General features: G+C 39.4%; 1 protein-coding gene across 3 annotated transcripts in view; it reads right to left on the reverse strand.

Moving 5' to 3' along the window:
* Nucleotides 1-13076: 13076 nt before the first annotated feature.
* The window catches only part of IL21R (interleukin 21 receptor), a 54743-nt gene continuing 41293 nt past the window's right edge, over nt 13077-26526 (reverse strand). For 2 of the 3 annotated variants that reach the window (XM_074197390.1, XM_074197392.1), the window contains one exon: nt 13296-16550. In XM_074197390.1, the coding sequence (XP_074053491.1) occupies nt 15690-16550 (861 nt within the window). In that variant the 3' untranslated portion in view covers nt 13296-15689. Of the gene's footprint in view, nt 16551-26526 lie in introns of all 3 variants that reach the window. The other variant, XM_074197391.1, reaches the window with a different exon arrangement.

The raw sequence follows: 26526 nt of genomic DNA on the forward strand, positions 1-26526 counted from the left end.
AGGTCTTCTCGACTCCAGACTCCTTACTTTTGGGGGGGAAGGGGGTGGAGCTTGGGGAGTGTGGAGGGAAGAAGTGCAGAATTTGGAAAGTGGCACCTGGACTTTGTGGTCTCTTCCATGTTTTCATATAGTCAGTCACTTTCCTCCTCTGTATTTAACTGTGGTGTAATAGGAAATATTTTAGACAAGGGATCAAATGACTTTTAGTGCTAAGCTTTGATTCTACGACTGTGTGAGGCCCTGGGCAAGGTTCTTTGGTCTCAGTTTCCTCGATTTTAAATGACAAGACATTGGTAGAGACATTTTTCATAACCCCCTCCTGTGGTATGAATGATAACCAGCCTTCCCATTACACAAAGTCATTCTTTGTCAGTGAACTGATTCTCCACCACACCACAGTGGCCTTAGGACTTGCTATCATTCCAAACCATGATAACTAGTTCCTCAGCCACAAATAACAATCTCAGTCATCTGGACAACTGCTCTCCCCTATCTCTCTTCCTGCCCTCAAGACCAATATGTGAGAGATTTAGAGATATTGTACCTATAGCTCATGTGTGCCATCTTCCCATTCAAAAGAGGGAGGGACTGTCTACCTCACCCCACTTGCCACTTCTGCCTCCCCCTTAATCTTGTTACCAGGGGGATGTTGTCTAGCAGTCGATGAGTTAGCATAGTGTTTGTCAACTCTGTGGTCCTCTTTGTTTCTCATTCATTGCAGGTGCACTAGAAGCAATTAAGCATTTCTGTCTTGACCAGAACCAACTTTTTCAACTTCTCTGACAGTCACAGTCTCGGTTGTCTCCCTGAGATCATATGGGTATGAAGGGGAAGTGGTTTTCCCGGTAGCTGTGGTAGCTGGAAATGATTGTGTGTTGAGAGCCAGCTGGGTGGGGCTAGGCTCAGCTGGGTGTGCAGTCTGAAACTTGTGACCTCTGAGGGTGTGGAAACCACAGTCTTCCTGGGCACTGAGCCCTGCCAACCCACCAAAACCTGAGCCTTTGCTGCAAGCGTGCAGGTGTGCGGCATTGAGGAGAGAGGTTTGGCAGAGGCCCAATGCAAGGCCCTAGATCAAGGAAGCATAACCCGGCAATCCCAGATCCTTTCAGAGGGTCCAACTTGGTTATTTTAATTTAACTTCAGACTAGCATTTAATGTAGACCACAAATAAGGGAGGTGGGAAAGTTGGGCATAGGGAATTGGCATTTATTAAAATCTGAAGATCAAATGATCCTAACAACAACCCTTGGAGGTAGGGGCTGTTATTTTGCAATTGAAGAAACTGAGGCAAACAGGTTAAGTGTCTTAGCTACAGTCAAACACAGCTACTAAATGTCTAAGACTGTTTGAACTTGGGTTTCTGACTCAAGGCTCAGCACCTACCAGCTGCCTCTCTGCTATCACTTAGAGAAGAGAGGAGCCCCTGCCCTAGGGAGGTGAAACGTTAGGATTATTTCAATATATAATTGCTGTTGTTTTTCCAGTAACTGTCTCCTACTACCCAACACTATCCTGTAGTATAATTGAACAAAAAGAATCCATTGGCTGAGGCTGGCAACATGGGCTTCATTAAACACCTGCGGTCCTCCAGCTCTAAATACTGCGATTCTAGGGCCAGTCTTTGCTCTCTAACTTAGTAAGTGATGTTTTTTAGTCCCAGACTCCAACATTCTTAGCCAGAGGCATGAAGGAATACATTGGGATCATAGGGTGAGCATTTGAAAGCCACTTGTCGAGACCAGTTAAAAGAATCTCAGTATTGTAAGGACCCTGAAGACATCTCGGCCAAAACATACCTGACCAGGAATCCTGCAATATCTTTGCCAAAGGTCATCTGTCCTCCACCAAAATAAAGGGGAATCCATAATCCTGCTAATGTAGCCCAATCCTCTTCTAGATATCCAAAGATTAGAGACAATTTTTTTTTATATTGCAGCAAAATCTATATATGTACCTTGTAGGCATGGGCTGTATGGCAGAGTGGTATTGACCTTGATGTTAGAACCTGGATTCAGATCACATCTTTAATCCTCTTTTTCCTCACCTGAGAAATGAAAAGAATGCTTAGAGAACCTGTCTTGAAGACCAGAAATCAGTACTCATCTTCCTGTGTTCAAATCTGGCCTCAGATACTTATTAGCTGTGTAACCCTGGGCAAAGTCACTTGAACTTTTGTGCCTCTGTTTTCTTATTTGTAAAATTAACTGGTGAAATCAAGAAGACCCCAAATGGAGTTAAAGAGAGTTGGACATGACAAAAATGAATAAATAAGGCTAAGGACCTGAACTAGATGACGGTGTGTTAGTGGGGAGATATATACAAGAGATGGTATAGGGAAGAGTATAAGAAGGCAATCCAAACTACCCCCCTCATGCTTTCAAGCTCTAAATAGGAACTGCAGTAATATCAATAAATGTGTTTAAAATGTCTAATGTTTAACTTGTCATTTTGATGGAATTGGTTGGCTTCTACTCTCTCCATCCTGACGAAACTGGAAATTCTAGAGACTTCCAAGAGAATCATTCCCCACCCTTCCCAGTGCACTTATGTTGCCAAACATTGAAGCATATCAGCTAATGGCCAAAACAAAAAAGAATAATTAGCAAATTTGCAGCTGCTCTTCTCTTTATAATGCTATTCTAGTGCAGTCGGTCAGTCAGCCAGTAAGCATTTGTTAAACTCTTACACTAGGTAGGACTGTGCTAACCTGGGAATACAAATAGAAGCAGAAAGAAAGACAATCTCTTACCTCAAGGAGCTTACCTTCTAATAGTGGAAGACAACACTTAAAGAGGAACTGAAAAGGAGGGGGAGGGGCAAGGTGCATGGGCAGCAGTTATTGAAATATGGGAGGGGGAGATCCATAATAGAGAAAGTCCTCAGGAGATCAGTCAGCAGACATTTTTTCCTTAAATTGGTGATAACTGGGAAGAACTGACAGTCAAAAGGTGAACTCTGGTGGAAAGTACCTTCAGGATGAGAAGTAAGTAGTTCAGGACTGGATTGAGTTTCCAGAGTGAAGAGATTTCTGTGGTATGGGGGAAAAAGTCAAGTGGAGATACAAGGCAGCCCACAGAAGGATGAACTATTGCAAGTTCAGTCTTTTTCTGTTTAAAGTAACATGCTCAGACTTTATTAAACCTACCAGTGCCTATTAGTGAGTGAAAATATATTTGGATTTCCATATGCCTACTGAAATTTTACTTCAATAGAAGTTCAGTCGACCTTTTCATGAGCTGATACCTTCCATCAAGACCCAAGGTCTCCTTTAAACTAAGTAAATAATTAGTCTGCAATAAAAAAGGCATAAACAAAACTTGAATTCACTAATTGATTAATGTCAATAGTAGGAGACAAAATTGTGTTCATACTATTACCAAAAATTATATTCAGTGGAAATATTTAACCTTCTTGTTTATGTGTTCATTATTCCTTTACTACTGAACATTCTCAGAGTGTTCAGCAGAATGGGTATTATCTGACTATGGACAGCTCTATAAAGGGAGAAGCCAGCTGAAGACTACCACACAAACTTTATGACTGGGCCCATTACAACTTTATTTTTTTAATGTCATTGGGACCTTCAACCGTATGTGCCAATCATCACTCTTCCCTAGTTGACTGTATCACACTCCCCACAGCATCTGGATAAGCTAATTTTCTCATGTTTTGCCTCATACTTGACCCCCAAAATTGAAGCCATCTATTAGGAACTCCCCATACTATATCATATCCCCTCACCATCACCTCCCATTCATCATCATCATCAACAAGTCTTTATTCTGCACTTACAAAGGAAAAGCATATAGTCCATGCCCTCAAGGAGTTCACATTCAATTGGAAGAGCAACATGCAAAGAATTTTAAATACAAGGTAAATGTGATCTTGGAGGGAAAACATTCATTTTTGGAGTGCCTGTAAAAGACCTGCAGGTAGGATTTGAATTTAGTCTTTTGGGAAATCAGGAAACAGGTGATAAAGAAGAGCATTGCAGACTTGGGGAAAGCCAATGAAAAGTCATAATCAGAGAGAATATTGTGTGCAAAAAGCAAGAAAGCTAACATTGCTGAAGTACATGGAGGGGAACAGAGTGCAAGAACTTGGGAAGAGCATGAAGAGGCCAGGTCATGAAGACCTTTAAAATCCAAATAGAATCCTATCTCAGAAATAATAAGGAGCCCCTGGAGTTTGTTGATTGGGAGTGAATGATAAGACCAGTGCTTTTAGGAAGATCCTTTGGTAGCTAAATAGAAGGCAGAGTATAGTGGAGAGAGACAAGGCAGGGAAACCAACCAGAAGACTTTCTCTAATCCATGTGTGAGTTGATGAGGGCCTGGCAGTGCAGTGGCTATGGGGGGGGGGGAGGGTGAGAAGGCAACATATGCAAGAGATAATGTGAAGGCAGAGATATGATTTGTGAGCAGACTAGACTAGATATGTGGTGTAATTGCAAAAAAGGAGAAGATATCATGGCTGCAAGCCTGGGTGACTGGGGAGATAGTACCCTTGATGTTATAAATGGCTCAAGAATACTTAGTCCAGAGTGATTAAAATGTTTTTTTATTAAGTCATCTTAATAAATGACACAACTCTCTCAAGGGCAGAGGGACACCGAAATCCAGAACTAAGTATTATGTGTACTTTGGAAAAGCCTTGTTCCTCCCCCTTCATGCCAATCATTGTCTGGGGTCACAGTTTAATTGATACATTCATCCCCATAAGTTTTCTTCACCCTAATTATTATACTAATTCCTTGAGCATGCACAGATCCTAGGTTAACCCTACCCTAGGTAGGGTAGACCTAACCTAATCTCAAGTTTTGATCAGATTGAGGCTAAATCTTCTCTTTTAACTCACATACACACCCATAGGCAACAATACCTGCAGATCTCAGTCTTTGTACTATAAATTTACAATCCCCCTTCACACTCTAATGGAACCTCAACACTCCCAAATTCCTCACATTTGACAAGAGAAAATTGAAAAGGAAGGGTTTGAGGAAGGCAAGGGCAAAGATAATTAGTTCTATTTTAGATACATTGAGTGTGTACTGTGGCATCCAGATTGTGAAGTCCAAGAGGTATTTATTTGGTGATGTAGGATTAGAGATCTAAAGAGAAGTTAGGATTAAATAAATAGATTTTAGAGATAACTGAACCTATGGAATCTGATGAGATCAAGTGAAATAATATAGAAAGAAAAAAGAGAATAGAATTTAGGGGGACACTAGAGTTAAAAAGAATGACTTAGATGAAGATCTAAGCAGAGGAAGCAGATAGAAAAGAGAAGAACAGGAAAAATGTTATGAAAACCTAGAGAGAAGAGAGTATCCAGAACTGTGACTGGCTGCATCAGAGGCAGCAGAGAAGGTGGAGATGGATGAGAACCAAGAAAAAATTGGGCAATTAAGAGATCACTGGTTACTTTGGAGAGAACAGGGTCAATTGACTTATGAGGTCAGATTATAGAGGGGGTTAGGAGTAAGAGTTTACCTCTTTTATTCAAATTTTGAAGGAAGATTTGTTTTTCTTGCCCAGATCCATCCCCAACTACTATTATCCTGGAGCCATTTCAATTATTCTGTCTCACTCCTCAATGTTTAGACTTTGTTTCAACTGGCTTTCCCTACTACCAGAGCTCCCCCATCCTAAAAATTAAAAAGTTTTTTAAAAATTTTGTATGAGCCTTATCATCTGGTTAAGTTTTATTATCCCATCTCTTCACTTTCCATTCAAACTCCTAGGGGGGAAAAAAACCTATCCTCACAAAGTGCTTAAAGCAATTTCTCACCTCTCAACCCCCTCTCATTCATTGACAGTCCCCTTGAAATCTAGGTTCCATCACCATCATTCAACTGAAACTACTCTCTCATCCATGCTACCTTCCAGGAATTCTGCTACCCTCTCTGTACAAATGACTGCCAGATCTACATATCTAATCCTCTTAACTCAGAACTTCAGTCTACTTGCAAAACTGCTGCTGCATATCTCTACCTGGATGACCCACTAACATTTACAACTGAACAGGTTGAAGGCAACTCCTTGCCTTCCCCCAAAGCCATCCACCCTCCTAACTTCCTTATTTCACTGTTCTTCAGTCACCAAAAAAGGCATCCTTGATCTTTCACTCTCTCTTACTCCTCATATTCAATCAGTTGCCCAATCTTTCTAATTCTATCTTTATGCCATCCTTCAACTTCCATCCTTTTTTTCCCTACATCGTGGTGCAGTACCAAGGGTTTGGACCTGGGTTCAAATTTTGGTTTAGCCACTTGCTACTTGGGGGACTTTGGAAAAGACCCTCAACCTTTTTAGACCTCACTCTTCTCATCTTTTAAATGAAGAGGTTGAATTAGTCAATTTCTAAGGCCCTTCCCAGCTCTATATCTATGTGCTTATGAAGACTTCAACCTTTGGACATAGTCCTATGGACTATATTGCAAGATACTTCTAATTGGTTTCTTTGCATCCAGTCTCTACTCTCTAACCCATTCTACCTCCATATTTTTGCCACAGTGATGTTTCTAATGCACAGTTTTGACCACCTCATTCTGTATTTCAGAAGATCTCTATAAAATACAGAATCCTCTGTTTTGTTATTTAAAGCTCTTTACAATTTGACTACAAACTAACTTTCTTTTTTACATATTTTATTTTTCCTCCTTTACGTGTAAAAACAATTTTAACATTAGTTATTTTGTTAAAGTTTTGAGTTCCAAATTCTATCCTTCTTCCCCCCTTTCCCTTCCTGAACTGTAAGCAATCTGATGTTAATATACTTGTGCAATCATGTAAAACATGTGTAGACAAATGAAAGAAAAATCAGCTAGAGAAAATTGTAGATTTTATTCACGTATCCTGCAGCAGGATATGGGTACCTCACCTAGCATGCACGAGGTAGCATTAGAACATCAGGTAATTTATAGTCTTCATAAACTCTTTCCTCTCCCTCTTGGGTTTTCATAGGCTCTCAGAGTTTGAGTTACAATCTAAGAGGTCCCCCCATTCCATGACATGTCCCTAATATGATTCCCCCACACACATAATAAGATGTATGATATGCTGATGAACCCCAATCCTCACAGGAGATGTGTGGGTTAATATTCAATTACCTAATTGTGCAAACTCAGTTGCATTAGGTCAAGATCTCTAGTTCACTCTTGACATTGAGAACCCAATTCTTCTAATCTTGGGTTTGCCATCTCTGGAATGAGATTGGGAAAACTCTCCAGGTCTTGTGATTGGCTGTCATTTCCCCTTTGTAATGGATTCCCTAGGGACCCCCCTCCACCCTGTGAAGACCAAGCCCTACATTCCTCACAAACATTTACATACATTCTGTGCAAGAAAATGCTATCAGAAAGAAAAAGAAGAGGGAGGAAAGAAAAAAAGAAGAGGAAGAAAAAAATTAGAAAATAGTATGTTTCAGTATGTATTCAGTTGACATCAATTCTTTCTTTGGAGATGGATGGCATTTTTCATCATGAGTTCTTTGGAATTTTTATGTTGAGAACAACTGTAATGTTGAGAACACTGTAATGTTGAGAACAACTAAGTCATTGACATTTGTTTACAGTACAGTGTTGCTATTACTGTGTCCAATGCTCTGGTTCTGTTCACTTAACTTTGCATCAATTCATGTAAGTCTTTCTAGGTTTTTCTGAAAGCATCCTGCTTGTCATTTCTTAGCACACAATAATATTCCATCACAATCATTTACCACAGCTTGCTCATTCATTCCCCCACTTGATGAGTATTGCCTCAATTTCTAATTCTTAGCCACCACAAAAAGAACTGATATGAACATTTTGTACAAATAGGTTCTTCCCTCCCCCTTTTTTTAAAATCATTTTGGAATACAGATCTCGCAGTGATATTTCTGGATCAAAGGGTATGCAGTTTTATAGTTCTTTGGATGTAATTCTAAATTGTTCTCCAGGTGATTGGATCAGTGTCCCAGTTTCCCCACATTCTCTTCAACATTGGTCATTTTCCTTTTTTTTCATAATAACCAGTTTGATGGGTGTGATGTAGTACCTCAAAGTTGTTTTAATATGCATTTTTAATCAGTAGTGATTTAGAGCATTTTAGTTGTCTTTTTTGTTTCTCTTTTTCTTTTTTATTAATTTTTTTATTTTTGTACAAGTGAGTTTTTTATACATTACTAAAATATTCTTGCTTAAGAGTAAACATAATTACCCCTTCCCCCAAAAAATGTAGGCCCTTCTGAGAAATAAAGTAAAAGAAAGAGAAAAAAATGTACTTCAGTCTGTTCTGATACCATCAGCTCTGTCTCAGGTGGATCACATTCTTTATGATAAGTTGTTGCTGATTGTAATTCCCTCCATCCGTACCTCCCTGCTACCTTTCACTCTGTCCCTCTTCTAAAATGTTTTGTAAGGGTAGCTGAGTGGCCCCGTGGACTGGTCACCAACCCTGGGGCCAAGAGACCTCGAGCCCAAATACCACCCCCACCCCTGAGACCCAACAGCCACCCAGCCCTGTGGTCCCAGACAGGCCACCCAATCCCAGCCCCTTGAAAGAAGTAAAAAATAAAATGTGTTATATCTGACTGTTCTCTCCTATAATCTACCCTCTCCTCTATCACCCACATGCCCCCCCTTCCCCCTGTCCCCCTTCTCTCCATTTTACTCTCGATGTCTATACCCTATTGATTGTGTATACTGTTTCCTCTTTGAACCATTTCTGATGAGAGTGAAGGTTCCCTCATTCCCCCTCACCTTCCCCACTTCCATATCATTGCAATAGCTTATTGCAATAAGATAAAAATCTTCTACATGAAAGATCTTAGCCTGTTCCACCTCTCCTTTCTCTTACACCCAATACATTTCCCTTTTAGTCATTGACTCCATTTTTACAATATATTATATCTTCAAATTTAGCTTTCTCCTGTGCTTTATCTATATAAGTTCCTTCTACCTGCACTATTGAATGAGAGGTTCATATGAGTGTTACCAGTATTATTTTTCTATGCAGGAATACATGCAGTTCATCATCATTAAGTCCCTCATATTTTACCCTTCTCCTACACTATGCTTCACCTGAATCCTGTATTTGAAGATAAAACTTTCTGTTCAGCTCTGGTTGTTTCAACAAGAACATTTGAAATTCCCCTGGTTCATTGAAAGTCCATCTTTTCCCCTGGAGGAGGATGTTTAGTTTTGCTGGGTAGTTGACTCTTGGCTGCATTCCAAGCTCTTTTGCCCTCTGGAATATTATATTCCCAGCCCTACGAATTCTTAATGTAGTTGCTGCTAAGTCCTGTGTGATCCTGACTGCAGCTCCATGATATTTGAATTGTGTCCTTCTGGCTGCTTGTAATATTTTCTCTTTGACTTGGGAGTTCTGGAACTTGGCTATAATATTCCTGGGGGTTGTTTTTATTGGAGCTCTTTCCAGGGAAGATTGGTGGATTCTTTCAATTTCTATTTTACCTTCTGCTTCTAGTATATCTGGACAATCTTCCTGTAGGAATTATTTTAAAATGAGGTCAAGGCTCTTTTCCTGATCATGATTTTCAGGTGTCCCAATAATTTTTAATTTATCTTTCCTGAATTTGTTTTCCAGATCAGTTGTTTTTTCAATGAGACGTTTCACATTTTCTTCTAATCTTTCATTCTTTTGGTGCTGAAGTACTGTGTCTTCAGTTCTTGCAAAGTCATCAGCTTCTTTTAGCTCCATTCTACATCTGAGGGATTTGTTTTCCTTAGAGAGCTTTCTTATCTCCTTTTCCATCTGGCCAATTTTGCTTTTTAAAGCATTCTTCTCCTCAATAACTTTTTGAATTGTTTTATCCATTTGACTTATGCTGGTTTTTAACATGTTATTTTCTTCGGAATTTTTTTGGATCTCCTTGACAAGGAGCTGACTGACTCCTTTTCATGTTTTTCCTTCATCTCTCTCATTTCTTTTCCCAATTTTTCTTCTATCTCCCTCACTTGATTTTCAAAATTTTTTTTGAGCTCTATCATAGCCTGGGCCCAACTTTCATTTTTCTTGGAGTCTTTAGATGCAGGAGCTTGTACTTCCTCATCTTCAGAATGAGTATTTTGATCCTTCTTAGGATCATAGACAATGTATTTCTCAATGGTGTTCCTCTTTTGTCTCTGTTTACTCATTTCTCCAGCCTGTGCCTGGTTTTGGGGTGCTTCCTGAACTTTTGATTATTATTAGGACACACCCCCACATGAATCTAAATGTGTGGAAACTCTGACTTCCTTCCTGGTCTGTGAATGACTGCAAGCACACCCCTCTGCCACGGGGCTGAGGTGGGGGGGGGGCTGTTCTATGGGGGGCCTAGACTGCGATCAGGATCTGAATGTGGTCAGCATCCCAGAGTCCTGTTCCAGGTACAGAGGACAAATCTCAGAAGTCTCCCCTACCTTCAATAGGCTTCAGTTGCCTGGAGGCTCCTGCTTGGCGCTCCACACCTCTCCACACCTTTTTCCATTTCCTGGATCTGAGCTGCCATGGCCACTACTGCTGCTCTGACCACACTTCCTCTGGCAGAGGTTCTCCCCCCCCCCGCACTGATCCCCCAAGTTGTACCTGATATTCCTGGGGGTCTAGGTCATGAAACTGCCTCTGTTGCTGTGAGCCCCAGCTTCCAGATGCCCTGGGGCTGCCTCCAGGAGGCTGAAGTTTTTTTCACCCTGGCAGTCTGCCCCTCTAACCCCATGGAGCAGAGCCTTTCCACTATTTTCCAGGTTACCATGCTTTGGAGAATTGCCTCACTGGATCTTTCTGTGGGTTCTGTCTCTCAAAAATTTAGTTAGAGTCATAATTTTAAGATTTTTGAAATATTATGGAGATAATAACACCTAGGCAAGGATCTCTCCTGTCACCATCTTGGCTCCGCCCCTAGTTTTCTTTTTTAAAGTTAATTTTCCTCTTTATGATTAACTTAATAATAACTGAGAACATTTCAATATATAAAGAAAACAAAATTGGGTATAAAACCAAGAACATTTGTTACATTTGTTTTTCAAAGTGTATTAAATTTCACATAGTTGTAACAGAATTGCTGTTTCAATCCCCTTTTGAATGTTTTCCTTCTATTAAAAAATGTTTTACTGATATTCTTTTTAAAAAAATTTGACATCTCTAACACTACCAACTATTCACATTGTCTCTCTTCCCCACAAATAAGCAGTCAAACATTGGCCAAGTATGAAAATGTAGTTTGCCCTGTATATATTCCTCCTTGGTCTTCAGTACTCATGTCTGGGCTTTGCTTTGACCAAAGTTCTAAAGTCAATTGTTTTCCTTTCTGTTTCGTTCTCATTGTCTAGATTGTTCTGATTCTACTAATTTCACTCTGCATCATTTCCTACAGGTCTTCCTTCTCAAGAAAGCATCTCTGAATCTCTCTTTTCTTATAGTACAATGTTATGACATTGCATTCATGTGCCATGATTTGTTCAGCTGTTGCCCAATTGATGAGCACCCACATTGTCTCCACTTCTTTGTCTAATTTGTCTTCCTAGGCTTAGGACACATTATTTCCCATCAAGCCATGTTTTCCAGCTATGCCAGCCTAGGTAATGTTCCTCCTCATAAGGATATCCTATTGCCCACCTTCTTGCATCTTCATAAAGTTTCTTTCCCTCATACCTGGAATGTTTACTTCCTTGCCTATGTTTCTCAGAACCCCCAGCTCCTTTAAAAACTTAGCTCAAATACCCCTTCAAGATCTTTCCTGAATCATCCAGTTATTATCTCTATGCCTCCTATCTGGGAAAATTTATTTTGTGTCTATTTTGCAATATTGGTGAACCTTACATATCTCCCCCATGCTCTCCCCCAGTAGACTGTAAGCTCTAGCATAGGGAATGTTTCTCCTTTTTGATGGAACCCTTATTTTGCACAGTGCCTTAGAATGAAAATAAATATCAATTGTTTTCTGTTCTGGCCAGAAATCTTTGAGAGTCTTCCCCTTCTAGATTGTTTGGGTTTTTTTAGGTTTTTGCAAGGCAAATGGGGTTAAGTGGCTTGCCCAAGGCCACACAGCCAGGTAATTATTAAGTGTCTGAGGCTGGATTTAAACACAGGTACTCCTGATTCCAGGGCCAGTGCTCTATCCACTGCATCACCTAGCAGTCCCTAGATGTTTTTTGTGATAGTAAATTAGGTCATCTTAATTCTTACCTAGCCCTATATCATTATATGGATGATTCATCAGACAAAGTGAAGTCTAGGAAAAGATTTTAATTTAGAAAGACCAAAATCATTTGCTGCTTCTTGAACTATTATCAATTTCTTGACTTTTATCTTGCCACCAGACTTCAGTAATTCTAGAGGAGGGAGTGAGGCTGACAACTTTGTGAATTCTGCTCACTTAAATCCAATTCTCAAGTAAGTCAAAATATCACCCTTGTGTTATTAGTCCTCTTTGAAAATGAAGAATGAACACCAACAACAACCTAGTTATCACATACCTATTGACTGATAAACTGATTGATTAAAGTCAGAGTTAAAAAGTAAAAACTTCATTCAACTACTCTCATCTCTACATGGTATCAATGATTAGATTCTTTTTTTTCTCAAACTAGTGGTTTAGTCATTACATAGTCACAGCCTTAGACTGTATACTCTATGTCTGCCTAAGATAATGACCCCAGCAGATTATTGCTTAATAAAAATGTTTTGAGATGGTATATGGATGGATATCTCCCAAGGTTCCCTGCTCCACACTCCTACATTTGAGGGCGATATTAGTAACAATAACTCACATTGATATAGTACTCTAAGGCTTACCAAGTGCTCCTAATTTCAAACTATTTGGAAATAAAAGTCACCCCCACCCCCAGAAGAAGATTTAGAAGGAAGAAAAAGTCACCAATGGAACATAATGTTTTGCATCACTTTGGGACATGGTAGACTTTGAAAAGCAAAAGACATAAGACCTTTAAGAACAGGATAAATAGTAGAAAACCCCAGAGAGCAGCAAAGAATATACATATATATGCATATATATATATATGTATGTGTATGTGTATGTGTATATGTATATGTATATGTATATGTATATGTATATGTATATGTATATGTATATATTTCTTCCTCCTCACTCAACTTCCCTGGAACTAAGAGCCAAGAGTCACCCCCATTTGATCCCAGGGTGATGCCCTGGTCCTTCCTGCTACCCATTCCTCTTTAGGGTACCCCAAGATCCAAAGTACCCACTGTAAAATATCAAAAGTTTGAGGAAGCTATTGCTTAGGATCATAGATTGGCCATTCCATGATATAAGGCAATATTTCCATGTAAGCATGAAAGACTATTACATTGAAAAGGGTGCTGTATTTGAAGACGATTTAGAAGTGATTTCTTCCTCCTGAATTTGGAGCCAGAAAACTTGGGTTTCAAATGAACCTATCTGCCACCAGCTGTGTGATGTTCAGCATACAACTTTATCTCTCTTGGTCTTCAGTTTCTTCATCTGTAGAATTAACTAAATAATCTCTTAATGTCCCTGCCAGCTTTAAATCTATAGTCTTCCCATGGAGATTTCATGAGATCTGTTTGGCATTTGAGAAGTGGAGTTCAAAGAGACCCACAATCATGGAATTGTGGATTTAGAGCTGAAAGGGAGCTTAGATTGCTTAGTTCAATTCCCTTGAGCTGCAAATGAGGAAAATGAGCCCTTTAGAAGGAAGTGACATGCCTAAGGTCACCTAGCCGGATAGAAGGGTCAGGTCTAGAGTCTAGATCCTTTGGTGCCATGTTAAAAGGAAAATTCTTCCTTTGAATTTTCACCCTGATTAACTAGGCAAAACTCAGGACAAAGAATTAAAAGCAATTTATTACAGGGACATCAAGGCAGCAACAAGTAGACAGATTGATCGCTGGAGATCAGCCATGGCTTCAAGATGGAGCCAGCAGTTATTGATAACTTTGTAACAAGATAAAGACAAATCAGATAAGTCAGCATCAGCAAAAGTTCTTGCATCTCAGTTCCTCCCCAAGCTAGCAAGGATGTGACAATTTACAGGTAGCAGGTCACAAGGTCACAGTCTGTTATGTGTGACAAAGAACAGGCAATGCAGAAAGCTGCTGATTCCATGTAGGTGTTGCCTTCCCCAACAGAACCTCCCCCTACACTGGTTGGCTAGCAGGCTGGGAAGGCTGGGTCACTGTGTTAACATAACTTTCAATATCCAGTTCCATTGTTTTGTGTTTTGTTTTGTTTTTGTTTTTATCATACACCTGGGTTGGGAAAGAGGGATGGGAGGCAGGAAGGGGAGAAAGAGAGGAAGAAGAGGGAAAGAGGAAAAAAGGGAGGAGTGAAAGAATTAAGAGAAAGAAAGGGAGGGAGGGAGGAGGGAAGATGAGCTACAGATAGAGAAAGAAAAGAGATGGGGGAGGTGGTTAAAAATGAGGCAGGGGACCCTGTGAGTTATTGCTCCTAAAAGAGATTAGATTGTGAGCTCCTTGATAACAGGGACTTTTTAATCCCTTTTTTGTATTCCCCCCCTCCCAGCACTAAGTTAGGTGTTTAATAATTATATATTGACTGACTGACCATGGGAAGGTTTGCTAAGATTATTTTCTTTGATAAGACTATTTACTGTCTTCCCATCTACTATTACTCTCTCTTTCCATATTTCATATAATGCCCTCCCATTCCCGCTCATCATTAAACCAGACCCTCTTCTGTCTAATTTTATTTTCTATCCTATGGGGTTGGGGGAAATACTTTGGAAGAGGGTTTTAAAAAAGGATCAAAATGTAAAAACATTTATTTTTAGCGAATCTTCTCTCTGATATTGGCAACATTCCAGTCCTATGCATAGTCCTTCATAGTATTGTTACCACTTTTGTGCACACCTCTCCCAATCTGGGTCTCTAGTTCAGGTTATAAGCTCTAAGTGGGAAGAGCTCACAATCTTGGACCTCCTCTTTATCATCAAGCATCTGTAGTTCATTAGTATGGTGCAAGAGAGGTCATCCATTGCATAGTCTCTGTTTCTATAAACACATATATAGACATCTATAGGCTTCCCCTTTCCCCCACCAAAACTCTTTTAACACCTCATGGATGAATTGTGGAGTATAAGGGAAAAGTGAAAGAGAATACATAAGGCCAAGTGCCTAATCCTAGGGAAACTGCTCCAATTGTGTTTTTCAATGATGGCTAATGAGTATCAGCAAAGCAAGTAAATGTGAACTTCATGGCACGTGCATGTGTGTGTGCATACATACACACACACACACACACTTACACACAATGGGCTATCTATAAGGACAGGGATTGAACCTGTGATTTCATTGGAATAGGGAACTCTGAAGTGAAGATATTCCCTTTACCAATAATGCAAGTTGGTTCTTCATTGTTTCAGAAAATTGTCTAGAACACTTAAAGGTTAAGCGACTTGCCCAGGGTCACACACCCAGAATGTGTCAGAGATGGGACTTGAACCCAGTTCTTGATTTCAGAGCAGTCACCTGTTATGCCCTGCTGCCTCGCAGATCATCTGTAAATGACATCAAATGATAACAAAGATTAAGCCCATTCTGCTCTGCATCACCAAATTCCTCTTTTTACAGTCATTTGATGAAGATATGTGACATTTTTTTCTGAGTGAAAATTGTATGTTCTATGTATGACAAGAGATTTACATATTAGTCCTTATTAACCCCACCTCAGTTTTGGAACCTTTTAACTTGCTAACTGTTATGTGATCCAGGACCTGGGGAAGGAGAGGGGAAAATCACCCACTGTTTGACATAACTTCTTGGTGTATCATCTTCAACATGACTGGTATCCAGGGCTGAAGTGCCTTCTCTTTCCACTGGACTGCCCCCCAAGAAGTCATTTTCTAAGGGGCTACCACAGTCAGAACCAGCAAAGCCACTGTCAAAGGTATCCATATCCAAGACCAGTGGGTGGCCAAAGGCCTCCTTCTCTGAACTGCAGGAGAAGTGAGCATAAGGTCCCTGGCTGAAAGGAGCACCATCCCCTTCTGGTGAAGGCAGGGAAATTGGACTTCCTGGATCCCAGTCCTCTGGAGAATGTTGGCAAAGGGTTTCCAAAATACTGCCATTGGGAACTTCCGGCCACATTGGGATCCTCCCAGAGCGCTCCATGGAAACATGGCCAGAGGAGATGATTCTATCTTCTTTCCCCAAGAGCATGTCATTAGAAACCTGCCCATCAGGTTGGTCACCATCAACATTTATCTTGGGGTAGTTGTCATCTCCATCACAGTCACCAATTCTATCCTGAGCCAGATGATTGCAGTCACAGTGCAGCTGACCAGACTCCTTGTCATCAACTACCAACACTGTGTTAAGGGATACATGACCATAGGATTTGTCCTTTCCCTCTCCAGATCCTAAGGCAAAGGATTCAACTTCTGTCTGGAAGGGTCCTGGAGGGAAAATTCCACAGTTGCCTCCCTTGGATTGTTCATTGACATCAATTACCTTGATCCCTCTGGGGAGGCAATGAAGATATACTTCCACTGGATCTGAGTACATTGGTACCCAGTCAAATAAATTTAGGTTGTCAGGTGTTCCCACCCATCTCTGCAAAAATAGAGAGGAGAAGACAAGGTCATTGTCTTGGGTCACTGAAATCACCAAATCAATATTGCTATTGCTTCTGATAAAGAAGCTTCAATCAAGTGAATGTGGTTCCATTCACCATCCCTGTACTTCCCAAACCGAAATGTCTCTCACTGTCAACCATTCCCTTAAATGTTTTGTTTCCTTCTATTTAAAAGTAAGCTGATTGTTGTCTCATTTTTATATTTCTAACCTTATAGCTTATCCTCTCCTTTTATCCCTATATTTTTATACTTAGCATGGTACTTGACCTCACAAGGTTTGGTAAATGCTTTTTACTCATTCATTCAAAGACTAAAGCAACTAGGAAAAACTAAAGGACCTGAACTTTGGTGGCCAGTGACTCTAGAGAAAGAATTTTTAAGGTTTTCCAAACAAAAATCAAAGTTTGACCAAGGTCCCAGATATGTTACATGAATTAATCAATCACCCCACAGTTGGTCATACCATCTAGTTACTGTATCACAGAATGCCCAAGTTAAAGGAAACTTAGAAATCATTTTGATCCATTCCCTAATTTCATAATTGAGAAAATTGAAGTTTCAGGAGATGAAGTGATTTATCAGCCCAAGGCTGTATAGCTAGAAAGTGATAGAACCCAGGGGGAACACCCTAGGATCCTAGAGGATAACTTCTTGAATCCCTTTTAACAATCCTTAAACATCCCACCCAGCTCCTAAGAGCTAAATCCAATGGTCTTTTCTCATTCCTTATCTTAACTTTTCTGCAGCTTTCAAGAAAGTTGATGACATCTTTTTCCTAGAAAATTTCTCCTCCCTGTATTTTTTGTGACACTGTTCTCTCCTAGTTTTTCTACTTCTCAAATCCTCTTTGGTGAGTCAAAATCCATGTTGAACATTTGTGTGGTTGTACCCCAGTGTTCTGATTTGTTTTCCTCCTTTCTCTGTACTCTTCTTTCTGATGATCCCATTGCTTCCCATGGACTGAAATATCATCTTTCTGCTGATAACTTCAAAATCTGCATATCCAGACCTTATTATCTCTCTCTAGAGCTGTAATTCTGAATCACCAACTCCCTGCTATCTCTGCCTGAAGTTAGACACAAATTCTATGTGTCTAAGGAAAAAGTCATTGTCTCTTTCTTTCCTCAACCCATTACTTTCCTTAATTTCCCCAATTCTGTCAAGTGTACCTTATATCCTTCTTTTCAAACTCAGGTTCAAAAGTTTTTCTCAGCCCTCACCCTTCATTTCCAATCACTTACCAAGTATTCCTGCTTCTACTACCACACTTACATCCATCCTCTTCCCTCCATATGAAGTAAAATGTGCCCTCATTAAGAGCAGGCAAAAATTAAAGATTGGCTGATTACTACTACCTGTGGTAGAAGAAGATAATCCAATAATCTCTCTCCTGAACATCAGTATTACATCACCCAGTTGTTTACAAGATATTTCAAACTGGATGTCCCTTATGAATTTCAAACTTATCACATCCAAAAACAAATCGTTATCATTTGTCCCAAAACCAACTCTTCCTAATTTCCCTCTTTCTAATGAGGACATCACTATTATTCTCCCAGTTATCAACCTTGGAGTTTATTCTTGTCTCTTAACTCCCCCTTACTCTCATATCTGATAAACTGCCAAATCAGCAAATCTATATTCACATCTGTCCTCTTCTCTCCATTAATATCATAACTACCCTAGTCCAGAGAGTGGCATGATCACACCTGAGTTTTAGGGCCTTATCAACCTTATCTTACATTATTAAAGCTGTCTTCTAACTCTGCCTCAATTTTCACTTTTCCAATCCATCCCCCACTCAACTGCCAAATTCAAATTTCTAAAAGTCCCATTATGTCTTTCCTCTATTAATAAACTCCAATGATTCCCTATTGTATCCAGGATAAAATAGACAATCCTTTCTTTTTTTCTTTTTCTTTTTTTTTAATTACCTATAAAGATAGTTTTCAACATTCATTTTTTTGTAAGTTTTGAATTCCACAGTTTTCTGCCTCTTTCCCTTTCCTCCCCTCTCCCCATGACAATGAGTAATCTGGTATAGGTTATACATATAAATTAAGATGTTCCTTTCTATGACAGTTAAAATCCTTTATAATCTAGCTCTCATTTTCTAAAGTTGCTGTGTTCTGGTTCAGTTTCTTAATGCTCTATCCTTCTTGTATGCCCTTCCCTAAAGTATAGGCAGCTCCTCATTTCCTAACAGAGAAGCCCCCAGAATTTGCCTCAAGTGAAGACACCCAGGGTTCCAGTTGCTACTTGGTATACCAAGAAAATTGGCTCCTAGGTGGAAGTGTTGGAAGGGAGCCAAGGTCCCCAAATATCCCTCCAAAGAAACCAACAACAACAAAGAGAAACACCAAAGAGAAGAAAAAGAGTTTAAGAAAAACATAAATTTTAAAAATTCACCAAAATATAAAAATGAACAAAATAGGGTACTGGAATTAGCTAAAGCATCAGAAACAGAACAACTGGGAAAAAAAGAAATACTTAACTTAAGATACCTAGAGAGACATGCTCAACTGCCAAACTACTATAATAATAGAAAATAGTCAATAATTAACTCTAGAAAGATGAAAAGAGCAAATAAAAGACTGAAGAAAGTAAAAAATATCATAAAAAGAAATTAATCTAAAATTTCAAATTCTGAGGGGGAGGAAAACAATCATTAAAAAAAATGAGGACAGGGCAGCTAGGTGGCGTAGTGGATAAAGCACCAGCCTTGGAGTCAGGAGTACCTGGGTTCAAATCCGGTCTCAGACACTTAATAATTACCTAGCTGTCTGGCCTTGGGCAAGCCACTTAACCCCATTTGCCTTGCAAAAATCTAAAAAAAAAATGAGGACAATAACAAATGAAGAGAATATGATAGAAAACCTGACAGAACCTATAGAGCCATCTCCAATAGATTTACTCCAATGGGAAACAGAATTACAGTTATTGTAGACCAAACAAAGGAAATCAGGCTCAGAAAACCATTGAATCTCCCCAAGAATTAGAGACCTGCAGCAGAGATCATAACCTAGCTATCCCAGTATTGATGACATCCTACAAAATTTAGAAAAACAAAGGAATTGGACACAATATTACAGCATTTCATCAAAGAAAATTCCCAGAATAGCCAAAAAGAAGTTATGATTTACAAATAGAAAGACCCCATAAAGACCCTGACAAGAAACTAAGGCTCAATACTTCTAGACATATGCTACTTAAGCTCCAATTTTAAAATGGTAAAAAAAAAAATGTTTCTAGTAACTAGAAGAAAAACAGAAATTACCTACCAAGGAATACAAATCAGTATCATAGTAAACATGTCAACCAGAACAATTGAAATATAGCAATATGGAATTAAAAAACTTGTACCATTGACATAGAATTAAATCTTTAAAAAAATACAGTATCCTGCTTTATAGGAAGAACTGGACATTTGAAAAATAGTCAACTTTTCTTGAAAAGTTTGCTAAAGGATACTTCCATTTTAAGGAGATTTTCCAATTCTAACCTAGAATCTCCTTCAAAAAAAATAAGTATTTAAAAGAATTATACTTCTTAACATAAGATAAACCAGTTGCTAATGAAGTGTGCACCTTGAGAGTATGTTGTAGAAGCTAAATCAGGAAATGTTTCAGAGTATTTCAGAGAAATAGATAAGTGGGAGGAAAATCCCATAAAGGGGGTGGAGGAATGAGCCAAACATGAAGATCCTTCCTTTGAGGGGGAAGACCAAGTTAAAGATATTTACTTTATTTAGGTGCTTTTTTTTTTTTTAGCTTTGGGCTAATAATATAAATAATGAAAATGAGAAAAATGTGCATTTCCCTTTTTATAAAATGAAAGCTCACACTTGTAAAGAAAAGCCAAAGTGCTCTAAAGTCTCCAATTAAAAAAACTAGAAGAAAAATAAGATCAAAGAAATCTTAGAGCATAGATTGAGAAATAAAAAGGACCTTAGAAGGTATGGAGTCCAACCCCTCATTTGTAGATGAGACATTTTATAGATGAGATATTTAACAGATGTTACTTGTTCCACATATAGAGAAGATGACTTTCTTTCAGCCAAATAAAGCAGGAATCAATAGAACAAACTTGATATCCTTGACTATATACAGATAAAAGAATTTTGCACATATCTTTAAAATTAAAATAAGGCAAAGAAAATGTATTGGCAGCAAATGCATATGAAAAAGGCTTTACATACTGAATCATTATGACTAACACATACTATGAGACAAATACACTCTAATGAAACAAAAGGCAAGGGCCATGAACAAAAAAAAAAGAAAATAACAAACTACTACCCATTTTAAAGAAAAGACATCAAGACAATCTCAAGAAGCACTCAGAAGCACATTGAAATAGTATAAAATGAGAGATAATTATTAAATACATTGCTGGTAATTTGAAAAAAATTACATTCATCGTGGTTCTTCAGAATTATGTAATTTTTTATTTAATATTTATTTCTTCTAATTTTTTCAAATAATGTTTTATTTATACATTAATAAAATATTCTTGTTTAAGGGTAAACAAAATACCCCTCCCCCAAAAAAATATAGACTCACTTGAGTGATAAAGTAAAGGGGAGAGAAAAAAATTAAAATTAAAATTAAAAAAACCAGTAATAATTGTAGGTATTGCCAGGTGGTGCAGTGGACGGAGAACCAGCCCTGGAGCCAGAAGCACCTGAACCCATATCCGGCCCCATATACCCAACAATCACCCAGATGCGTGACATGCAAGCCACCCCAACCCCACTGCCCTGCAAAAACCAAAAAAAGGGGGAAAAAAGACCTAAAATAAAATAAAATAGTAATAATAGTAGGGGCAGCTAGGTGGTGGACAGAGCACTGGCTCTTGAGCCAGGAGCACCTGGGTCCAAATCTGGCCTCAGACACCCAACGATCACCCTGCTATGTGGCCCCAGGCAGGCCACCCAGCCCCATTTGCCCTGCACCCCCCCCCCCACAAAATAATAATAATAAAAAATGTGCTTCAGTCTGTGTTCCAACGTCACCAACTCTGTTGTGGGTGGATCACATTCTTTTATGATAAGTCCATCACAAAAGTTACTTCTATATTTTTCCACCATTGCCATTGCCGATCACAACTCCCTCCTTTCATATCTCTCCACTACCATGTACTATATTTTTCTCTCTCCTTTCACTGACTCTGCTATAGGGTAGCTGAGTGGCACAGCAGACAGATCCCTGGCTCTGGGACCAAAATGCCCCGAGCCCCCATACCACCCCTTAGGCCCAGCATCCACCTGGCGCTATGGTCCCGGACAGGCCATCCAATCCCAGTCCCTTGCAAGTAGTAAAAAAGAAAATATGTTATATCTGACCACTCTCCCCCCATGGTACATCCTCTCCTCTTTCATTCACATCCCCCCTTCCTCCGTCCCCCCCCCTTCTCACTCCAGATGTCTATACCCCATTGAGTATATATGCTGTTTCCTCTCCTAGCCACCTGTGATGAGAGCGAAGATTCCCTCATTCCCCCTTGCCTTCCCCCCTTCTATATCATTGCAATAGCTCATTGTAATAAAGAAAAATTTTATTATATTAAATATCTTGGCCTATTCCCTCTCTGCTTTTTCTTTCTCCCATTACTTTTCCCTTTTTTCTATTGACTCCATTTTTATACCATATTTTATCTTCAAATTCAGCTTTCTCCTGTGCTTCAACTATAAAAGCTCCCTCTACCTGCTCTATTAACTGAGAAGGTTCATATGAGTATTATCAGTGTCATTTTTCTATGCAGGAATACATGCAGTTCATCATCATTAAGTCCCTCATATTTCCCCCCTCTCCTCCAATCTCCATGCTTCACCTGAGTCCTGTATTTGAAGATCAAACCTTCTGTTCAGCTCTGGCCATTCCAACAGGAACATTTGAAATTCCCCTGGTTCATTGAAAGTCCATCTTTTTCCCTGGAAGAAGACATTCAGTTTTGCTAGGTAGTTGATTCTCAGTTGCATTCTAAGCTCTTTTGCCTTCCGGCATATTATATTCCAAACCCTACGAGCTTTTAATGTAGTTGCTGCTAAATTCTGTGAGATCCTGATTGCAGCTCCATGGTATTAGAATTGTGTCCTTCTGGCTGCTTGTAATATTTTCTCTTTGACTTGGGAGTTCTGGAACTTGGCTATAATATTCCTGGGGGTTGGTTTTTTGGGATCTCTTTCTCGGGGGGGATCTGTGGATTCTCTCCATTTCTATTTTGCCCTCTGCTTCTAGTATATCAGGGCAATTTTCCTGCAGTAATTCTTTGAAAATGATGTCAAGGCTCTTTTCCTGATCACAACTTTCAGGTATTCCAATAATTTTTAAATTATCTTTCCTAAATCCGTTTTCCATATCAGTTGTTTTTTCAGTGAGATGTTTCACATTTTCTTCTAATTTTTCATTCATTTGGTTTTGAAGTATTAGGTTCTGATTTCTCATAAATTCAGCAATCTCCCTGAGTTCTATTCTTTGTCTGAAGGATTTGTTTTCCTCAGAGTTTTTCTTATCTCTTTTTCCATCTGGCCAATTTTGCTTTTTAAAGCATTCTTCTCCTCAATAACTTTTTGAACTGTTTTATTCATTTGACCTAAGGTGGTTTTTAGCATGCTATTTTCTTCAGCATTTTTTTGGATTTCCTTGACTAAGCTGCTGACTTCATTTTCATGTTTTTCCTGCATCTCTCTCATTTCTTTTCCCAGTTTTTCTTCTAACTCCCTCATTTGATTTTCAAAATCTTTTTTGAGCTCTGTCATAGCCTGAGCCCAATTTCTGTTTTTCTTGGAGTCTTTAGATGCAGGAACTTGTGCTTGCTCATCTTCAGACTGAATATTTTGATCCTTCTTGGGCTCACAGGCAAAATATTTCTCAATGGTGTTCCTCTTGTTTCTCTGCTTGCTCATTTTCCCAGCCTTAGCCTGTTTTGGGGGTGCTTCCTGAGCTTTTGGGACACTCTCACAAGGGTCTCAGTGTGTGAGGCTCTGTCCTCCCTCCTGGTCTCTGAATATGTGCCCCCTCTGGGGCTGAGGTGGGGGGGGCCTAGACTGCAATCAGGATCTGAATGTGCTCAGAACCCCAGAGTCCTGTTCCAGCAAAGCTTGGCAGTCTCTCTCTTCACTCCCCCCCCTCCCTAGGTTCAATGGGCTCATGCCCTGGGGTCTCCTGCTTACAGGCTCCGCCTGCTTCAGTTTCCTGGATCTGGACTGCCTTGGCCAGACTGCTTCTCTGTGTGCCCTGAGGGCTGAGCTTCACGTGCTTGCTCTGGCAGAGGTCCCCCGCTGTTCCCCCAAGTTTTGCCCAGTGCTCCCTGGGGCTTAGGTCAGGAAACTCCCCCCCCCCCCTGCTGTGAGCAGCAGCTCCCAGCACCCTAGTTCTGCCTCCGGGAGGCTGAAGTTCTTTCACTCTGGTGGGGCCACCCACCCCTCCGGCCGGCCGCCCCTCTAACCCCGGGAAGCAGAGCCTTTCTACTCTCTTCCAGGTTACCTTGAGTAGGAGAACTGCCTCACTGAGTCCCTCTGTGGGTTCTGTATCTCGAAAATTTAGAGTTCTTAGTTTAGAAGTTTTATGAGAGAGCATCTAAGAGAAGATCCTCTCTTGTTGCCATCTTTGCTCTGCCCCCCAGAATTATGTAAATTGGAAAGCAATCTGGCAATGAACAATGAGAGTCACATAATATTCAACACTTCCTTCATTTGAACATTACCCTTAAAAATACCATCAAAGGGAGTGGCTAGGTTGCACAGTGGATAGAGCACCAGCCTTGGAGTCAGGAGTACCTGGGTTCAAATCTGACCTCAGATACTTAGTAATTACCTAGCTGTTTGGCCTTGGGCAAAACACTTAACCCTATTGCCTTGAAAAATCTAAAAAAAAAAATACCATCAATAAGAAAAAAGGGGGTATTCTGTACAAAAATATTTATTTGCTGTTTTTTTTTTAGTGATAGTAAGAAACTGTAAAACTCAACATGTCCAACAATTAAAGAATGACTCTGTAAAGTATATATAGTCTATTTATGAAGTGAAATGATTTTTATTGTTGTTGAACCTTTGATTTCATCAATGTGTAGAACTCCTGGTTAGAAAATTATCTTCAGTTTTACACATTAGCCACATCTCTGTAACTTAACATCTTAGAGAGTTGCTTTGGGCCCCCAACATGCCCAGAGACCCAAGGCCAATCTGTACCACAGGCTGGACTTCAACATAGGTTTTCTTAGCTCAAAAGCAAACCCTCTAATACACTACCTCTCAATTGTAACCCTAAAATTATAACTACTTATCAAGGAAATATGGAAAGACTTATATGAAGTGAAGTAAAGCAAGATCAGTTGAGTCAGAAGTGTAGGCTTATTGTAGAAAACAAAACCAAAGGTGACAGACATTCAGACAGATTTGGAAAGGGACATAGAGAAAAATTTTCATTTGTTTGGTTCCATGCTGTTAAGTGATAAAGGTTTTATGTAAGAATCTATTTCTTATTTTTTCTGTTTATATTTTTGTATTTCTAAGTGATTCACTACACTACCACCTTTGATGGTTTCAGTGGATTATAGCAGTCCTTCTCTAATCAGGAGAATATGCTATTGATTACATGACTTCTCTATAGTTCCTCAGACCTTGAATTGGGATACTTATACCATCTGACTACTCTGAAGACTGAGATTGAAGCTATACAAAATATATACAATAGAGATGATGGGCAAAAGGTAAATTCTTTTTCTTTGTTGAAAGGTCTTTGTTGATACTTATTAAGATTATAACAAAAAAATTCTAAAAAAAGTATGAAACTAAGCTGGCCCCTTGTTGACTTCCTGTTCTTTGGGGAATTTCCATATGTTATTTATTGACTGTCTGGTGATTTGATGAATATTGTTTTTTGTGGGGCCAGGAGAGACCTAGAAAAAGACCCCTGATTCCTGTTGGCAGGGTTAGGGTAGGAATTTCAGAAGGACCTAAAGTTTCCATCTTTGCCAGTTGTTAGTGAGCTAGGTGGAGAAAGAAGGGCCTTGGGGTCAGATCCAGGCCCTGAACACCAAACAAGAAAACAACTCTTGTCATCTTAATAAGACATTGCTAGTCATAAGCAAACTCTCCACCTGGAGGTGATTTCCTAGTCCCACACACATATACACACACAAAGAAGAAGAAGAAGAAGCTTACTCATTGCAAGCTCATCAAATCAATAAGTGGACTCCCCTGATCAACCCCATTTTCATAAGAAGGCATAATAATGAATATGACAGCAGCAACTTATATGGGAGAGAGAGTGCTTGCCTGGGAATAAGAGGCATCATTTTTGATCCCACCTTGACTACTAACTCATTCTACAATCTTAGCCAAATTATTTCTGTTTGGTGGACCCGTAATTCCCTTGTACTATCCCTCTAAATGTCAGTAGAACATAAGTTCCTTGAGGGAAAGGACTGTCTTTATATTTCCAGCACTTAACACAGTGTTCAACACATAATAGGTACTTAATAAAATTGTGTGTTCAATTGAATTGAGTTCCTGCCCCAATAATCTGTCAGAGCTCTTTGCACTAAGTGTGTAAGTGTTCATAAAAAATGAAATTAGTTTTTATATGTGTCTTATAAGGCCGATGTCATTAGTTAGTCAAACCCCCACTATATATGTATTTATTTGTATAGCTGTATAAAGTAGGAATATAAACAAAAATTCTGAGGGCCTCACAGATTATCTGATCCAACCTACATGTATCTAAATAGGAATCCCCTTAGAACATTCCAAACAAAAAACTTTTGGTGACCAACCAATCAGGGTACACATTTGTATATAAAGATATCATTGATTACTTTATGATTATCTAATCCATCTATAAGGTCTATTTTATGTCAGAACTGACAATAATCAGGGCGGCTAGGTGGCACAGTGGATAAAACACTGGCCCTGGAGTCAGGAGGACCTGGGTTCAAATCCAGTCTCAGAC

This window comes from Macrotis lagotis, chromosome 8, assembly GCF_037893015.1.
Source record: "Macrotis lagotis isolate mMagLag1 chromosome 8, bilby.v1.9.chrom.fasta, whole genome shotgun sequence".
In the NCBI taxonomy this organism is placed as follows: domain Eukaryota; kingdom Metazoa; phylum Chordata; class Mammalia; order Peramelemorphia; family Peramelidae; genus Macrotis; species Macrotis lagotis.